At 34.3% G+C, this 20,726-nt stretch overlaps 1 protein-coding gene across 1 annotated transcript in view; it reads left to right on the plus strand.

Annotated features, from left to right (window-relative positions):
* The window catches only part of LOC142973911 (tachykinin-like peptides receptor 86C), a 74,653-nt gene that overhangs the window by 14,734 nt on the left and 39,193 nt on the right, over nucleotides 1–20,726 (plus strand). The window contains exon 3 of the mRNA XM_076115946.1: nucleotides 3,912–4,023. Within this exon, the coding sequence (XP_075972061.1) occupies nucleotides 3,912–4,023 (112 nt within the window). The remainder of the gene's footprint in view (nucleotides 1–3,911; nucleotides 4,024–20,726) is intronic.

Below are 20,726 nucleotides of genomic sequence, written 5' to 3' on the forward strand. Positions count from 1 at the left end.
AAATAAAAATTAAATTAGGATACTGTTACTCGCGCGTAAATAAAAAAATATGTTTCGGAAAATTCTGGCAGCTGAAAATTCGAAAAAATGGAATCGTCATAATATGTTTCTAATAAATATATCGTGAGTTCAATAATATTAGTAAAGATTATCTAAATACTTTCTTAGTTTAACAGTGTTGAGTTTCTTTGCCCATTATATTGTGGTTTCATAAATTATACCTATTAGAATTTCACCCCGTATCATATTGAAGCTTAATATAGCTTAAAGGTGTTAACTTGCAATAACCCTTTGTATCAATATGTGTGTCACATTTGTATTTTAACATCAGGTCATTGACTTATATTATTATTTATTAGTCATTGGTCTAATTTGTTCATGTAGATTAAGTAGAATTAGTGCACTGTTTGTCTTATTACCAGTAAAACTTGGAAAAAAGAAAGCTTCTAAAATCGTATCATCTTTCCCTGAAACCTCAAACGCAGTCTTCTATTAAGAAAATTGTGCCGCGTTAAGTATCACGCTATATTAGTAGCTTAACGGGCTTAACCTTAAGCTCAAAGGCTTACGTCAGCCGTGTGTTAGTGTCAATATTGCAATAGGTGACATTGCAACCTTCAAGACTTACTTCTATAGACGAGTAATGGGTGTCACGTCTTTATCCAAATAGCTGTACTGTATGAAATAGCTGAACACTTGACCGCAAAATTATTTCACTTATTGCTTTTAATATAGTAAATAATAAATTATATATTTGCCACGGACATGTTAAATGTTCGTTAATAGTAAGTCAAAGACATTCCAATACCTAAAATTGTTAGTGTCAGTCGGTTATCAACAACATTGCTACGCCGTCGTAGAGGCTCTACGGCTCGTAGGCGTCTACGAATGCTACGCAGTAGCATATTACTAATGCTGGCACGTGTAACTGAAAGCCGTCGTGAGTGGTTTACAAATGAATTAATTAATGCTGCGGCTCCTTCAAGATAGTTCGTATGCCTTTGGTTAAACGGGGAGATTTTATTTATGAGTAGAACGTACTATGAAGCCGACACCGTTGAAATGTTTCTTCTTTACATTTTAATTAATTTAAGAAAAATATCATAAATTATTTCAATGAGACCCGAGGGCGAGAGGTGCCAGTATTTAAAAATAGAAAAAAAATATTCAGCAAATTTCATATTTTCAGAAAATGAAATTTAAATGGCCCCCGCAAGACCAGAAAGTGACCTAGTGCGTGGGTCAATGCTAGTATTCGATTATAAACATTATTATATTCATTATATTTATATATATTTATTTTTATATTCCAAATGCTACAAAGATATTTACAATTTATATTTCAAATGTACCACCATCAATACTAAATCCTTTTATATTATTTGCAATAGACAGCAAGGTCAATTCAAATAAATAACAATCATTTGACTAGTGATGCAAGGATAATTGAGAGTAATGGTGGAATATCAGCTCTAGTCGCTGTGGCGTCGTATCAGCCGTTACAGGCTATTGACTTGAATGTTAAGGCTAAGATCTTGAATAACAGATTATGGAGAGTGCAATGAAATGATTTTGATATTACTTTTATTGTTTAAATCTATTTTAGTATCATGAATTCGAAGCCCACCGACAGTGATCTTTAACTTCCACGCACTTTACAATGTTGGAGATATTCTCAATTACAAAAGATAGTTCGTATCTTCTTATTAAACATATGATTTCAATGGGTCAGATATATAATCAGATCAGATAAATAATAAATGCTTGAAATTGTTAAAAGTGATAGTTGTGTGAATGCTACGCCACCGTAGATGCTCTACAACTCGTAGGCGTCTACGAATGCTACGCAGTAGTAAAGAGGGCTACCGTGGAATATCAGCTCTTGTCGTAGCGGCGTCGTATCAGCTGTCACGGGCTATTGACTTGAGTGGTAAAGCTATGATCTTGAATATTAGATTGTGGAGGGTGAAATGAGATGATTTCAGGTTACTGAATTTGGCGATATTAGAATTTATTAGCCTATGCTTAAGTTAATTTGTGTAAAAGGTTTATATTGGATAGCTTGAATTTGCTTAAATCGAAACTTATATTATAAATTCGAAAGTCTGTATGTTAGACTGAATTCTTATAGTCAGAGCTTATCAGCTGAATCGATTTAAAATTAAATTTATCACGTAGTTAGTTAAAACTAAGAATCAAACATAATAATAATTCCTCTATTTAAAAGTATGAGTATAATAAATAAATATATAAAATAAAATGCGATATTAAAAAAGAATAACCGATGCTGAGTCTTGTTATTAATGTTTTAAAGACATTAAACAACAGCCGTAAATGTTTTAATGCTTCATTTTATAAAGTAGTAAACGTCGTAAGTGTCCCATATTTTCATGACGCACTTAGATGCTGTGACTTAACTTAAAACGTTCTATGGAATCGCTCTATGTGGTGGTAAAAAATAAATAATCGCATAAAATCTGTTTATTCCGTTTCAATTTTATCGCGAACAGACAGAAATACATACGCGGCAAGGTGACTTTAGTTTATAATGTGTTCTGACAAATTAACATCATCACCTGTAACACGGCACAGTCTTATCGGTACTTTTTAAACCAATAAAAATATTGACTCGGCGTAACGTTCATTCCAGATTTTACCTTAATCCGCTACCATTTTCATTGCAAAAGGATAAAATATTTAAAATGATGATTGAATAACACGTCAAAATGCCCTTGGGTGATTCATGGAATAAGTAAATTTTGATCGGGTGTCAATCTCTTTCCATATTTCTACGAACACTTTTGATTCTCTTTATGTTTGTACCGTGGGTTGAAGGTTTCGTTGTAATTCAATATTTGCAAAAATATACTGGTAAATTGCAACAGACAAAATTCTTGGAATGGACTATTAGGATTGACGATTGTTGATTCATTTTAAAAGCTTTTGATATAGAATTCTGTTTAAAATTCATCTCTGAATCTATACTAATATTATAAAGCTGAAGAGTTTGTTTGTTTGTTTGTTTAAACACGCTAATCTCTGGAACTACTGAGCCGATTTGAAAAAAAATTTCAGTGTTAGATAGTCAATTTATCGAGGAAGGTTATAGACTATATATCATCACGCTACGACCAATAGGAGCAGAGTAGCAATAAAAAAAGTTTAAAAAACGGGGAAAATCTTGACCCATTCTTTCTTATGTGACGCAAGTTAAGTTGCACGGGTCAGCTAGTGTTTTATAAATGCTGAAACAGTTATTGTTTGCAAATCAGATGATCTGTTATCTAAAACATCTTATCTGAACTGTATTTTAAGTACTTTTATTAATTTGGGCTTTATATTTGGTTTTTTTTTTTTTTTTTAAGTCATTTATTCATATAAAATACAAAATTTTGTTTTGCATGTATTCTCCTCGCCAAGCTACACAGCTTGTTGCGAGCTGTTGAGAAACTTCTTTGAATGATGATTACTCTTAATACTATACATTAAAGTTACGTTTTACATTATTACCTTGATAATTCAGGCGTAGGTTGCACTGACCGTGGTCGCAAATTAAATGATCTGACACCCACAGCTAATGTAACTAGCGCCGAAATTTTGTAACGATGCTCCACGTGTAATATTAGTTATAAGTCTAGTATATGTGGTGTCAGTGGCAGGGTATGAATGCTCTTGACGATGTTTACACGCTGTTATACGGGACTAACAGAGTAAAAGGCAAAACGGGGTTATAGTTTATATATCTTTGTCTGTCTCTGTTAACAACATAAATCATACTTTTATATAACAGTTATAAGTATGTTCGATCATGCTATTATCTGTAACTAACTTAATATTATGTATAATAATAATATACATATATATTATATAGTTATATAATAGAAGTTACTTAATAATTTCCTTGTCCACAGCTCACAGGCGTATGAGGACAGTGACGAACTACTTCTTAGTGAACCTGTCATTTGCTGACCTCATGATGGCTTCTCTCAACTGTCTTTTCAACTTCATCTACATGCTGCACAGGTAAGTAAATATAAACATAGTTTACGCCTTAAAAATAAATGTAACAATTTATGCAGTTGACTGTCAAGTGATAGTTATAATTACTAAAGAGCTGCGTCAAAAATGTTCTTTGCGTAATTGTCATGGCGGACGTCACAGAAATTGATTGTGAATGTCTGTAGTTGCCGTTAGTGTTTATTTATTATTATTACAAAAGTTTATCTATAAAGTATTTTTATGACTTTGAGAGTAGATGGGATAAAATTGTCATGATATATTGAACCATTGTGTTTTTCATTTGTAGTTTTCACAACTACTGCTTTAAAGAATTTAAAGAAAGTTAATACTTGCCCTTGTTTGTGTTTTTACAAAGGTATTTTTCTAGTCGTTGACCCAACAAATGTTATCATGAATATAGTATCCACGGAAATTGTTGAACACAATAAACGTAAACATTATGTGATGAATAAAATATTACCAGGAAATTAAAATTATCGACCTGTTGTTCAAGAAAATAGACCAATAATATCCAAACTACATACCATTAACGCTTAATATTATACTTAACGTTCATGAAAAACAAATTGGTACGTCAAAACGGGAATAACAATGATGTCTACCAAAACAGTTTTTTTTACTTTTGCGATTGACTTCCTCCGCATTGAAACTTTTTCTGGGACACAAGTAATTTACTTGTAATTTTTTATTCTAAGCTACGTTTAAGCTAAGGTTAATCAAAATAGTTTTAGTAGTTATTGTGTAAAATAATATTAACCATTGCAAGCTTAAAACAATTTTGCTATTACGAGTACGTATTTTTATTAAAATTTTAAAGAAAGATGGTACAAAGTGTTTGTGGGATGAGAAAGCAGAGTATCAGAATGATCGGATGGAGGATTGAAGAAGAATAAATGAGAAATATGAATGAGAGAGAAACAGGACGATAGGACAAAGATGAAGAGAGGATTAAGAAATTTCTTTAAGAAAGAAAAAATCTTACATTAAAATAATTTAAAAACCTGGGTTTTATTTACCGGACATAAAACATTAAATATTTACCAGACCACATGTTAAAACACACTTTAAACCATTCGCACAACCAAAGGACTTTAATTTAAATTATACGTACATTTAATACTTTATAATGATATTTTCTCTTAATTAACTTGATCCTCATTAATATCATTACGTTCCTTAATCCGAAGGCATACTTTCGAAATGTTCATAATTTAGAAACACGTGTATTCAAGTTGGTTCTACTACTGCTGAGATTTTGTATGATAAAATGTAATTACTGTGTGTTTACTTCAATAAGGGAGATATGTGGTATTTCACTTGGTATAGGAATATATTGAGCTGAGAGTTTGATACTAAGAGTTAATGCTAGTCACTGAATGTATAAGGCCCTGTTCATATTTTATAACACGTATTTTGCTCGATTCTTTACCATTATGGGCAACAGTATAGCTGTCGAAAAATTTTTGATGAAATTTGGATTAGCGCCTCTAGCGGGCACCGTCGTAACTATTTTTGAGGTATAAATGTTATTCTTTAGATTCGCGATAATAACGACTTTAGAGTATCGGGCTCCCAAAAAATAACCTAGCATGTTTATAAAAGGTATACAAAATCGTATGTTACTGTGCATCATCGTTGGCATAAATATTTCAACAACGACCAAGTTCTTTTGCAACCACTTGTTGTCACTTGTTGGATGTTATTCAAACATCATATTACTGAGACAAATAACAAGTACAATCATTTGTTGCAACTTTTCAAAGAGTAGCAGTGAAATAAAATTCTTTATTTTTCTTACTATACCATGCTTGGGTAAAGCTTACATGTATAATATGTATATGAACGGAGCGTAACTTCATAATGTCAGTGGTTTCAGTCGTGGGAGACCAATAGTTATACGTCTAGTTAAAGTGGTTAGAGTAGTTTTGAAAGGTCAAATCGATATTACAATAGTTTGAATGATTATTAGAGTAGTTACAGACTGTTTGACCCGTGCATATTAGTATGAAGGGAGTTATGCGTCAGTCAATATCTTTAAAGTGATTTACTCGATGTTCATTTGTTTCCTGATATGTAAAAGAACATGCTAGCTTATTAATTGCAGCAACAGTTCACGCAATAACCATACAATAAACAAACGTTAGAACTCAGCTGTCCTCTACTGCTTCAATCATTATTCGGTTTCACGAAGCCGACCGCCTTAACCAGTAGTTCTTTCCCAGTAGTATGTTATGCAAATATTCTTTGCAAAACTCAACCATCATATCTACACCGGCTACAAGACAGTTAGACAATGATATGCTAAAATTTTGACCCACGATGCTTAGCGAAAGCAAAGGAAAGCCTTAATTTACTCTCGCATTTTCGTTGTCTTTGTCGTAACTTAATTAAATTAAAAGTAAATTGGAAGACAGAAAGCAATAAATATACTTACTTCTCCTAAAAATAGCTTTATAAACCAATTATACTATAAATAGAATCAAATAAGTCTTCATTTGCATTTCAAACACTTTAAGAATTAGGTCAGCACGTAACATTTATAAATAACCAAACTCGCTTTTTAAAGACAATGCGAATTCGGCGAACCGTTAACTACATTTGTTTCATATACAATTGAACATTCCTTTATTTTTACTCAAGTCTTTGGTTTACTTTGAGCTAAATCAGGCAAGTAGGAATGTACGTGGAAGTCATGGGATTGGGTATACAATAATTTAAAACTTAATCAGTTCATTTGAAGAGACGACTAGAATGTAGGTTATGTTTTTATTATTTTTATCAATATACTTGGAGTATATTAATTGTTTACACAAAAATACTAACAATTTACAAAATTCGAGTTACTAAAATAACTACAACTAATTAAGTTAACTAAGTGATTTACATTCGACTGAATAAGTAACGAAGCGTGTAAACTCTATTACTAAAGGCTATAAATGACTCAAATAAGTATTATTTTCTTTCAAATTTGATGAACTATTGTTTTTTAAACGTGTTCATTACTCCGACTTACTCCGATCACGTTCAAAAACAGTTTATTAGTTGATAGGCTTGGAATCACCCCAATTTTCTTCTATCACTAATGAAAGTTAACTCATTATTATTTCTTATTTTCTGTGAATCTTTTTATAGTAAATTTAATAGTTATACTGAGCCTCGTTATCAGTTGTAAATTAAATAAGCTTTATGAACACTGTGCATAATTATGATTAAACTCTGAAGAAAACTTAAGCACTTTTTAAAACTTATGGGTTTGTTTGTTTTTGGTTACATTGATCAACAAAACACGAAAATCGCCAAGTTTTACTATAATAAATAAGACTCAAAAGAAATTTATCATCGGTGGGCATTTATCCATAACTAGCTGACTCGCGCAACTTCGCTTGCGTCACGTAAGAGAGAATGGGTCATAATTTTCCCCGTTTTTGTAACATTTTTCGTTACTACTCCGCTCCTAATGGTCGTAGCGTAACAGTGAAAGAATTTTTGAAATCGGACCAGTAGTTCCTGAGATTAGCGTGTTCAAACAAACAAACAAACAAACTCTTCAGCTTTATGATATTAGTATAGACGCATTCACAAAATCATTTAAATAAACATTATCTTTTACGAAGTTATAAAACAACACCTGACCAAATCGTATCGACTATTCCATTCCCACTAATTTCGGTCTATCTAGATCAGTTTTACGGCTCTATCCGTATTTATATCTCGTTAGGCTAACAGACGTGTCTAAGTACGGCTTTATTATTAAATCCTCCATTAATTGTAGGCTATAAACCACATTCACTTAGTTACGTAGATTTAGCTTCGATACGACTTAATCGGACCTATTAAGAAACTTAGGATAGATCTTAAATCTATCTATAGTTGTTAATTTGGTGGATTACGACTTGACCTTTTACTAATCTACACATAGAGTTCCTCTATGTTTCAAATTATATTTTGTGGTTCGACAAGGAGTCGCTTTATGTGAAATATTGGTATTGACTAATTTCCGGTGAGAATGGAAGCCGACTCCAACATTTTTGTATCTAATTAGTAATTTTAACATTTAGCAAACAATCTTATTATTAAACTGTAAATGTGTATTTACAGTGTGATTTTATGTGTGTACATACATAGATAAAATCACGTTTTTTTTCCATAAGGGTTGGCAGAAACCAAAGAATAATGATACTATAATTAACTGCAATGTAAAAATATTTCAAAGTACAAATAGTTACTTATAAATCAAAACTGCGGATGGCCCATAAAGATGTTGCTAAAAAGATAATGCCATCAAAAACATTCTGTAAAAACCTCAAGTCTCGCCGTTAAAAGTTGTGAGATCTATATAATACCAAGTCGATTAATCTATTTAGTCTCTACTTAAAGGACCTTCTGTCTTAAGTTAATTCGTATGTTATTATCATGCTAATTTTAAAAAAATACCTCTAAAACAAATAGATCGACCTGGCCATCGCATGATTTGATTATTAGTATATATCACACTACACAGCACGACAAGAAGTTAATGCTCCTGAAATGTTAATATTGACGAATTTGTGTTTTCTTGCGATGACCAAGTCGATCTATTTGTTTTAAAGGTATTTTTTTTTAAATTGGCATGATAATAACAACCGAATTAACTTAAGACAGAAGGTCCTTTAAGTAGAGACTAAATAGATTAATCGACTTGGTATTATATATGTCGGAATATTGAAAGAGTATTACCTACGACTCTTTGGTCGGAATGAGGTCGTATGCAGGAAGCCAACGTCATCTAATGGCGTTCGATGGAGTTAGTGACGCGCGTTGTTCGAATTTGACAGATATGACTTTCTTCTGTTTGGACGGGAATGGCGCGTGGGCGACACTGAACCATCGCGCATTCTGTATTACGAATAATAACGTGATAACTATTGTTTACTGTACCTACTTGTAAATATAACGTGTTCAATTGTACGAGTGTGACTTATTATCTATCTGACACTACCCCACGACGCCCACAGTCGATGAATAGGTTTATCACAATGAGTACCTATGATGATGGAGGAAGAAAACCCAGAGAACCCACACACCTCCGTCTTATCATATCAATTATGAACCCGCAACGCCGACATCAGAAGTGGGATTCAGTGTCAGATAGTAAGAGAAAAGAAACGGACGTCTGGTGAGCTATGTTTGAGCTGCAAATTATGACGAAAAACAACAATAACCTCAAAAACAAATGAAGATCTGCCTACGATTGACTTGGAGAAGCAAGAAACAGACGCTTGATCAAGTAAACCTATGAACTAACAGCGAGTGAGACGATGTACATCATCGTTGGAGCAAGCACCGCAACAACCAGCGGCCATGGTGTGCTACAAATGTGCTGGCCACATAGCTGTCCGGTGCATGGTGGCAGTGGCGTCGGCGGTGGCTGCGGATGCGGTGTCGGCAGCGCTGGCGGCTGCGCTGGCAGCTACAGTGGCGGCTGCGCTGGCGGCTGCGCTGGCGGCTGCGGTGGCGGCTGCGCTGGCGGCTGCGCTGGCGGCTGCGGTGGCGGCTGCGCTAGCGGTGTGATGGGGGCTGCGGTGGCAACTTTGGTGACGGCAACGGCGACGGCGGTAGCAACGCCAGCGGTGGTAGCGGTGGCGACGGCGAAGGTGGTGGTCGGGTGACGACGGGAGGCGGAACGAGCGGCGGTGGTAGCGGCTGTAGCGGCGGTGGCAGGCCAGGTGACGACTGGGAGCCGAGCGAGCACTGCATCGATGTATGAGTCGTGCAACCACCATCGAGTATATATGATCATAAAGGTGAATCGTTACGCTTTGCTTAAGATTCTTGTGCTGAACGCTTGTTGGTAATATAAAGTTTTCCTACGTTTAGTGGTAAACGTTCTAATAATGTTGTTGCAATGACTGGTATTGGTCAAAGACGTTAGACGAGTGTTCAGTACAGAACAGATTTTATGTCGTGAACTGTGTAGTAATTAAACAAAAGTCTTATGACGTGTTTTTCGGTCAGACATAGTTTGTAGTGATGCACTTCAATGAGTTCACTTTAATTTAACTTCTATTGTGACTGATATAACTGAAAAGTAGTGGAAAGTACAGGACTAGACTTTAACAAATGCGCTCAGCATTTTGTGTTTTTCGTTACGGGTTAACGACATGTTTGACCACAGATGAACTAAAGATTATGTTGATTAAGTTGAATATAGAATTATGCGCGGTAATATTAGAAAAGTATTAGACAACAAATTCAAAGAGCCTTTTTGAAATTATTGAGATTTTGGATGAATATTGTTACTTACTGAAAGTTTTAAAGTCTCCGCATGATGGGGTTAGAAAAATGGCAGAAGCTAAAGTAAAGGAGAATTGTGATTTACCTACCGGTAACACTGAAAAAGCTTTAGAGCCATCAGTTGACACTGCCGTGAGTGTTCTGGATCGATCAATGTTTATTTTTGGTTAAGTCTCAGTCACAGGGATGACTGTATCATTGTGTTAAGTCTCAGTCACAGGGATGACTGTATCATTGTGTATTTTCATAGTCACAGGGATGACTATCATTGTGTTATTTCATGGTCACAGGGATGACTGTATCATTGTGTTATCTGATAGTCACAGGGATGACTGTATTATTGTGTTATTTCATGGTCACAGGGATGACTGTATCTTTCTTATTTCATGGTCACAGGGATGACTGTATAACTGTAATTTCATGGTCACAGGGATGACTGTATCACTGTAATTTCATGGTCACAGGGATGACTGTCAGTAGATTTTATAGTCACAGGGATGACTGTAAATTTGTGAAACACATGGTTGATGTATGTGTGCGTATGTGGTGCGCTTCAGTCACAGGGATGACTGTATCACTGTAATTTCATGGTCACAGGGATGACTGTCAGTAGATTTTATAGTCACAGGGATGACTGTAAATTTGTGAAACACATGGTTGATGTATGTGTGCGTATGTGGTGCGCTTCAGTCACAGGGATGACTAGCTATTGATTTCTAAGTCACAGGGATGACTGTCTGTTGATTTCTAAGTCACAGGGATGACTGCTACAAGGCACTTGTGGTCACAAAGTTGACTTGAATGTGCTTGCGAATGTGACGCATTTTATGGTCACAGAAATGACTTAGTTACGGTGTACATTATAGTCCAGAAATGAGTTATGGCAGCGTCAGTTGTTTGTTTGTGTAATTTCTTAAATGGCATAGTAAAATTAGGGTTTGAAATAAAATTATTGAAATGATACACTAGACATTTATTCCACTTGAGTGGTCAGAGGTCATGTACCAGTCGATATAGATTTTGATGATAATGAGATTGATGAATTTGTGGTGAAGGTATTCAAACGAGTGAAGGTTTCTTTCGGCCGTATTGTGTTCGACCGTATCAGTTGTTAATACGTATTCGTAGCCCGGTGGAAATCGGTATCTCTTGAGGCAACTCAAGTAGTCCGTGGGTGCGCGGTGAGCGTTTAAAACTGACGGAGGTCGTGGTCTAGAGAGACTGTATTGAGTGGTTCGACTTGGGAGAAAGTCGTGGTCTTGAGAGACCGTATTGAGTGGTTCGACTTTGGAGAAAGTCGTGGTCTATGGAGACCGTAGTGTAATCCAAGAGTGATGCACGTGTGAGCAATGTGATTGCTCGTCGGCTGGAGAGCTGTGGTGTTAGAAACTTTACTCGGAGATAACTGTCAACTAAGTATTTGTACAGTAGCTGTAAAAGTTGATTCGAACGGCTTTGGTACATGACTCAGAGTGATTGTTGTTAGTGAAACTATTTTAAATTCAGTTTCCCAATGTTTGTTGCAAGAATTTAATTAAAAATCTGAGAGATTTAATTAAAATCTAAGTAAAGGTCTCAGTAGAGTTATTGAGATGGACCCAGTAATTGGTAGAGTTTGGTCAGGAGTGACCGAGCGAGTGTGACATTGTTCTGTCGTGAGATATTTTGTTCACAGAGTGACCATCACACGAGGACGTGTGCACGCAGGATGGCCGTGTCGGAATATTGAAAGAGTATTACGACTCTTTGGTCGGAATGAGGTCGTATGCAGGAAGCCAACGTCATCTAATGGCGTTCGATGGAGTTAGTGACGCGCGTTGTTCGAATTTGACAGATATGACTTTCTTCTGTTTGGACGGGAATGGCGCGTGGGCGACACTGAACCATCGCGCATTCTGTATTACGAATAATAACGTGATAACTATTGTTTACTGTACCTACTTGTAAATATAACGTGTTCAATTGTACGAGTGTGACTTATTATCTATCTGACACTACCCCACGACGCCCACAGTCGATGAATAGGTTTATCACAATGAGTACCTATGATGATGGAGGAAGAAAACCCAGAGAACCCACACACCTCCGTCTTATCATATCAATTATGAACCCGCAACGCCGACATATAGATCTCACAACTTTTAACGGCGAGACTTGAGGTTTTTACAGAATGTTTTTGATGGCATCTCACTTCTTTTTGTAGAGCGAACATAAGTCCAATTTGTATGGAAAGACGTTTTTTTTTTCATAATTCAACATATTTTCTTATGGGAATGTTGTTCAGTTTCATGGGCTAAACACCCTTACCCACCCTTTACCCCCTCCCGTTATGCCTCATATAGTAGGTACCTATTTACACCTATTTATTATTGTATTTTCTACAGTAATAACAATTCATTAACTGCAAATGTAACCTTGTAATCTTATACATTTATATGGGATTACAAAGTTATTGTTGCAGTCGGTGTATTTAGAAAACTGGACCGAAATTAGAAAATATTAAAATTTTCCCATGATTAAGACACTAAACCCTATTTGTATTCTAAATTTTAAGCTTCTAAGTCTGCTAGAAGTACCTTAGACTTTTGATGATCGGTGAGTCAGTGAGTCAGTGAGTCAGTGAATCAGTGAGTGACAAAATTCAAAATTTTAACAAGTTGTCATTCTTAAACTACTGGTTCAAATTGACTGAAATTTTAAATATACCGTGTTTATACAATGACTGATTAGTTGCTGAAAATCCAGGCTTCTTGTTTTATCCACAACGAAATTATAGGGGTGTCAAAAATAGCCCGAATTGCTTCGAGAAAAGGATGTTACGGCCGTGCCGCTTTTTTTTTGCTCGACTTGCGGGGGCACTTCCGTGCCCCCAGAACTTATATGTACACTTAGCACAAAGCTTATGCTTATATATCTACCCTTTAGTATTAGAACCGGCCGTTTTAATTTTAAATGTAAGATCATTACAGCATTGCGGTTATTAATAAATCAAATTAATAACCCAAATACCGATTCAACTCGGTAATGGGAATACGCGGAACTTGTTTACAAAATCGTGTTTTGTTGTAATTTACGATTGCAAATTTGGAGTTCTTGGAAATAGGTAATTTTCTGCATGTTTGCTTACATAGTCCTTGACATATCTAATTAGTAAATAATAATTTAATTACCATATAGATTTAGCTAATAATAAATAAGGTTGCTACTTTCATCACCACATAATTTATATCCGATTGCACAATGGAGAGGTAACGTAGTTATTAAGTTTATATTTGTTTTTACATGAGCTATTAATAGGTAAATTTCCAGTTGTCACCTCAGGGACAGTGTTAAAAGAAACTACTGGGAGTATACCAATTAATAATTTCATAGTTTTTGATACAGAAAATGTTTGAAAATGATGATTCTTCAAACTTTATGGCTCGCTTCAAAGCGATCCTACAGGTTTTGTGCCATACAAACTATTGCTTCACATGGCTCTATCGATATATGCCTTTTTTTTTTGTTGGCCGGCCCTTTAAAATGCGGCCTAAAAATGTATTGAGCGTGAATGATCTCCTTTGATTACAATTGCAAATAAAAGATTTTGTTGTCAATTTGTTCCAGTCATATTTACTGCAAAATAAAATGCTCTGTATATAAAGCAATGCATTCGCAAAATGAAATACAATTTGGAACTGGCAATTATATGTTAAAATATTTACAAATTGCAACAAAATCTAACGATGCTGCATCGCTCTACAAATATGCAATTACTTAGAACTCGAAATATGAACGAATGCCAAGTGCAGTTTACTTTTTGTATGAAACGAGCGAAAAACCGAGTTAGCCTCCCGCATCCAATTTTGTAGTTGAAAACTTCTGGACGAAATGAAATATTTGTGAAATAGCTTTTATGAAGTGTATTTCTTTATTGGGCAGTGAAGGGAGACAATTTACTGCATGTAATAAAAGAAATGAATTCTAGTTTTGAGTTCATCGTTTTGTTTTACATAGCATAGTGTTAGTCGAAACTACGTAGTTCAGTATGTGGTTAGAACTTAAGAAAACACGGTGATAACAATTTTACAAAGTTATAGGTATGTGTATTAGAAATATTATGTTTTATCACTCTATCTTACGGTATAGGAAAGTATCGTGAATTCGTGACGAAACTTTTTGCACGAGATTATTGCCAATGTTCTTGAAATTATGGCCAACTCGCAGTCATTAGCCTATTACCCTTTTCTTGCGGGCTATTGCCCCGTGGGATATTAATAAGTATTTATGTATTTTTATTTTTAGTTATTTATGCACTTGGTTGTATACAAACCAGCATTATAGTTCTACGAGCGTTGTAGACTGCGCTGTGCATAATAAACATAAAGTTTTTAAAATAATTCGGAATAAAAACATATTTTTACGTGCACTTTAAAGCCTGGAGACCATAAACTTAATTACTACTTTACAGCTACTTAATTAACGACGCGGCAGTCTGTGAAGGCAATATAAAGCTACTTTGCGAGACAAAAGAGTGGCTTTAGTTTATCGCAGCTGGATTAACTAAAATTAAAAACTTATACCGAAAAAATATACATTCAGAATGCTTAAGGATTTAATATTATTCTGAATTTATACAGACATTGACCGAAATATGATGTTCGTGAGTCTTGCTATACACATATATATAATTATACAGTTCGGCCCGTTCGTTTCGCCAATATTTATCGTACAACAAAACCGACTCGACTTTCGGCTTTTGCCGATCGGGTTCAACTACACATATTCAGTTTTGCCGCCCGGCTAAGCCTTAGGATTGATGCCGAACTGAATAAGTATGTAGCAAGCATGACGACACTTGCCAGTATGTTTATAAAAAAACCGTTTTTGACATTTCATGATAAGTAGCCGAATGCCTCTGTGGCGCGGTCAGCAGTGTGTCATATTGCTGATCATAGGAACGGATTCGATTTCCGAGTCGGGTAAAGTAATATTGGTCTTTTACAATTTATAACAGAATATATAGACATTGTTAATGGCGAAACGCTTGGGTATTTTATACCCCTATAGGTATAACAAACGTTACGTTACATATGTATATAATTATGATTTACAAGTATGACTTGAGAAACCTCAAACTCGAAACTATAGGGTTGATGAACTGCAAATCTGAAGTTTTAAGAGGATATAACATTACCTAATAATACCACAATACACGTATTTTAGGGTTCAGTACTACTCGTAGTATGTCAACCCTTGCCTCAAGGCATTGATAACTTGCCATATAGTTCGGTTCCATGTAGTTATTCAAGTTCATGTTTGATCGTTAGGAAGTGTTAATGTGGTGCAAACTTTGCCTTGATGATAGTTAATGTGATCGTGAACTTTCGATACGCAGAATTAATCTTATCTAAATAATTATATCTAATATTGTGTTAATAATGTTAATGTTAATAGATGTGTATTATTAGTTTCTTAAACAAGCACCAAAAATTGTAATGAATATAGACTCAGCATTTCCTCGTAGTTTTTTCAAAAACCTTCTCGCACACGCGACAATTCTTTAATACAAATTGACACGATTTCTATTGTGGATTAGATGACTAGCTATCAATAGTTTATGTATTATATAGTTTAATAGTTTATAGTGGTACAACTCAATCTGTCAAGTAAAGTTACAGACAAACGCTTGATATGAAAGTGTCCAGTAGCTCGATTCTCTACAACTATCGACTACTGACAACCGACCTGCAAAATGTTGTATGAAAATAATATATTTAATAAAAATAATATATTTTGTATCAAAGTTCCGATAGGTACTCGACAGTACCGCCTGTACAGAATCCCGCTACAGATAGTAAGTATTAAAATGTCGGAATCGCACACCAAAACAATATAAGAACAATAAATCCGTGTCATTGACCTGTCCAAATAAAAGTCAAACAGAAGAAAACAAAAACCTCGTCATTAGTGTAAATTACACCATTCATTTGTTGCACAAGCTTTCTTTATTTAATTGTAGTCATTAGAAAGTGATATCACGCTAAAGCCCCGTTTTGCATAACGCAAATTAGAGTTCAATGACCTTTCGACTTTGCTAAAACAATGATTAATGCATGCATCATTATTGTTTCGTATTCGTGAGTCACGAAATATGTCATAGAAATATAATGACAGGTTTTTAATGGATGCGATTTTAGTCGTACCAGCTGACTTTTTGAAAGATTGGAAAAGGTTAAAGTTTGTTGCGAAATTGGTTTGGGGTCGAGTAAAAATGTTATTTTTTGGGTGCGTGCGATAATCATTTAATAAATTTAAAAAAGCTATAATACTTGATTAATGACTTAGTTGTATTAAAAGATAAATTAACAAATCAAGTTAAAATTTAAAATCATCTATCATGATTTTTATAACAACTGGTTTTTTAGATTATTTCGGCTTGCATTGTTCTAACCCAATAAATTTTAAGAACTACCAATACAATTTATTTGTACTAACGCACACATACAGGCCTAACTTACTAAAAAAAACCTTTAACTACATTACATACATTATGAAGAATCAATTCAATTAAGACTTTGAAGGAACCATTTCCGTTTTATCAAATAAATCTAGCACGGATTCTAGTATTAACTTTCCATAAGTCCACAGAATTCATTATAATATATTTTTACGTTACACATACATTCTAAATCCACAACTAGGTACTAAATTCAGTCTGGATAGTATTCAAAGGATTAAGAAAACCGATTTAGTATTGAAATAAGTAAGTAGTACGAAGCAGAAGCTCGTGCCCTAATCTAGACAGCTGTGTCTCTTTGGTATTAAATATAAGGTCAGTTTAGAGACGGGATTTAGAATTGCAATAGTATTAAAACATTGGAGTGAGGATCTGCGTATTTATTATATGCTAAGTTCTGTAGCTCGATTCTCTAATACAATGGCAACCGGCTAGCTATCGAAAATTATATTCGAAAATCTTTTTTAGCGCCTCTACTGGGCTCCGTAAGAACTATTTTAGCAATACATTTGAAATGTCAGAATCCTATACCTGACTTACGACTATAGAGAAGGGCTACCGATATTTATTGAAATGTTGGTCATAAATGTTTTAAAACGCAGTTGGTTTATAAAGTTTGATGTTATTTTGTGTCGTCAATTAGGCACATAGGTAATTAGATCACACTACATGATACAAACATTCGCTAGCTACAATTGGTTGATACATGAGTAGGTAAGCAGCCTTGACGAATCTAATAACGAGTAAATGGTGTAATTAAGACACCACTTTAAAGTCTAGTCGTTGGTGTAAGCTAAGTGATCTGCTTAAAACAACTAACGCAAATCTTAAAGTCAAATCGTTTATTTATTTAGGTCAAAATTTTAGGTTCGAGCTTATAATGGTAAAAGGATTTTTTAATCAGAAAATCCGTTAAGAATTTTTTTTTCAGTTTCGTTTTTCAATTCAAATCTCACAGCGTTTTCAATTACGGCAGGTGACTATTAATTTTTCAAGCACACGTGCTTAGAATAGGCTGAGTATGTGCCTTGAATTTAAAACCTCCCTCGAGGGAGAACTATGGTCGTGCCGTCTAGCTATTACTATTCTTTAGATATTAAAAATTAAAATTTACCCCATTGCTGTCTCAACTCTGAGTCTACTCGGGATGCCTATTACTCTGCCCAAATGCGGGTTGGGGAGTTTGCATAAAATATTTTATTTTTATAAATACAACTCCTACTCCTACTAAGAATTGCTCTTACATCGCGCGGACTTTTATAAACATACAAACAACGAGCACAAAGTATTTGCGGATGGCACAAATATTTGTTCCGTGTGAAAAACGAACCTAAGACCTCACAACGCAATAGTACTGTCGTAGTGAATATCTAACCCATTGCGCCACGGGGGCTGTCATCATGGCGTTTTTCTTTAACCGGTAAAATTAATATTTAATACGAGGAAAATATTTTATTTCATTTAAAAACAATGAAATTGAAAGGCTCAAAGTGTGAACTAGATAAAACTGTCACAATACCTAGAGTAAAAAAGAAACGTTAGTGGAAATTTCACAACGTCTACTTCAGGCGCCTGTCACTCCAAGATTTTTTGTTCTGAAGATAAAGTTCGCGTCGGAGTAGCTGAATAAACAACAAGTCCTCAATTAGAAGTGACCTAGTGAGAGAAGTTACAGAAATTCACCGTTTCAAAATAAACTCGTTGAAAGTTTTATTCTTTTGTAAATTAACACTTTTCTAAAGGTTAAATAAATAAAATGGTGGTAGTTGCCGCGTCGTAGAGAATAAATATCGTTAGCAGTGATAAATATTTTAAGTTTTGGATTGCGTGATGATTATCGAACTAGCTTTGGTTCTCATCTACCTAACCTTTGTCCTATCGATCTTACTTTACCATACCACCATATTTGTAATTTTTTTGAGTAGATTAGGTACATTTCTCACGGAGGGTTGATGTCAGGCAGGCGGCCGGTTGTAAAACATCAACCAAATTACCTTGACAACATGTTTTTGACTTGAAACTTGTTATATCAGACCCCACATAATACGGGATAAGGATGAGAAATATAAAAAAAATACTTACACAATTTGAACTTCGCATTGTAAATATATGAGATGTATCATAAAGAACATAAAAAAATTGCGAAATGTGGTGCCAATATACAACCTTGCGTAACCCTGTCGCGACCAAAACGTTACCTAACTTTAAACAGAACAATAACCTATTGTAACTCAAGAAACAAAGTCAGATGAATTACAAACACGCAAATATTACGAAAATAGTTTCATAAAGAATTTTGCAAATGTTCGCAAGTTTCATAAAGGTATTATTTTAGTACCCTTTTGATATCGTGTACAATGTCATTGGGCTTCATGAAGCCTACGTTTTAGAAGGTTTTAAGTACATTAGATTATATTCGGTCTGAGGAATCTTTTATTGAAGTAGTATTGAATAATACTTTTAGTTTTTTGATGCTTTGATCGGGTGATAGTTGGGTATTTTTACATCTCTTGTGTAATCTATCAATAGTTCTTACGTATGAATTTTATTAGATAAGACATTGAAATAGAAAATGGTGTTACGTGGTATATTTACGGGTGCTAAAATAAGTGTATATTATATTTTCGGCGGATATTAATATCTAACACATATTATACCAAATTAAAAGAGAAAACTCCTTAACAAACATACAGAATTGTTTTTAATTGAATTAATGAGAACAAAAAAATAAATATGCTAACACTATAGTATAGTTTATTTACTTCTCATCTATCAGTATTTTTGTATCCTTTTTTCGAAATACATATTTTGTATATTTTTTGTTATCACAAAACAGTCAATCGCCTGGAATGCTGGACCATTACAGTGGTTTTGTGGATTGGAACAAAACCCTTTTACGGGTAACGTTCCATTATTGCACCATTGCACCCGATGTATTGTGTTACACATCATTTGAATTGAATAGCGTCGTGAAGGTGAGAACAAAGGGAAGTTTCTGATTCCGTGAACATTAATCTGACGAAGTGAACCTTAGATATACATATCGATATACATATGTAGTTATGTAAATAAATATATAATATACGTCTTGTGTTAAATGGCGGCAATATACCAAACTTTCCGCTCCTAGTAATAAAACGCCGTTTTTGAAGGGCAAACAATTCAAAAAAAATAAAATCATTAAACGTATCTTATTTTTATACAAGTTGCAGATCTTCCTTTACGTAATAAAATGATGAACAGCCTAATTCAATAAGCATTTTTCTGATTAAACTGGTTCTTATATTATTTGTGAGCAGATCATTTGGCATGTATAATAAACTTGCAACGAAAAAGATTAAAATTTATGCAGAGGTAACCATTTCTTCAGCAAAAATAGAATTTACTTAAAGGTCAGTTTGGAATATTTCTAGTTTAGTATTAAGATAGCTATGAAACTTAGTTAGTGGAATAGGTCGTAAATCCCCAAAGATGAAGAGTTGAGACTTTATTTTTAGATTTATTCAGTACGACTCAGTCTCAGGCGAAATCAAAATGCTTTCAAAGTATACGAAAAGGAGAGTATCAAGAAAAAACATTACTTTTTTTTTTTAATACTTTAGTATATTGACTTTTATAAATTCCTTGATATATTGACCATTTTTGAATATTTTTTAACATCAACAATTGCACGTAGATAAAAATTTCGAAGGATCATGAACATTTTGGATAGCTAATATCCATCCAGACGTGACAGGTAGTGCAATTTTGAACTTTCTTATATCATGTCAAATCTGTCGTTTGACATTTAAATTCAAATATTTTTTTCCATTGGAAATAATTCTGACGCGTCAGTTTCCCTCTTAATCTCCAATCTTCACTCTTTTCGTTCTTTCAGTGAAAATACAAAACTATCAATTTACATTTAAGTATAACTTATCGAAAACAAACATTT

This window comes from Anticarsia gemmatalis, chromosome 6, assembly GCF_050436995.1.
Source record: "Anticarsia gemmatalis isolate Benzon Research Colony breed Stoneville strain chromosome 6, ilAntGemm2 primary, whole genome shotgun sequence".
In the NCBI taxonomy this organism is placed as follows: Eukaryota; Metazoa; Arthropoda; class Insecta; order Lepidoptera; family Erebidae; genus Anticarsia; species Anticarsia gemmatalis.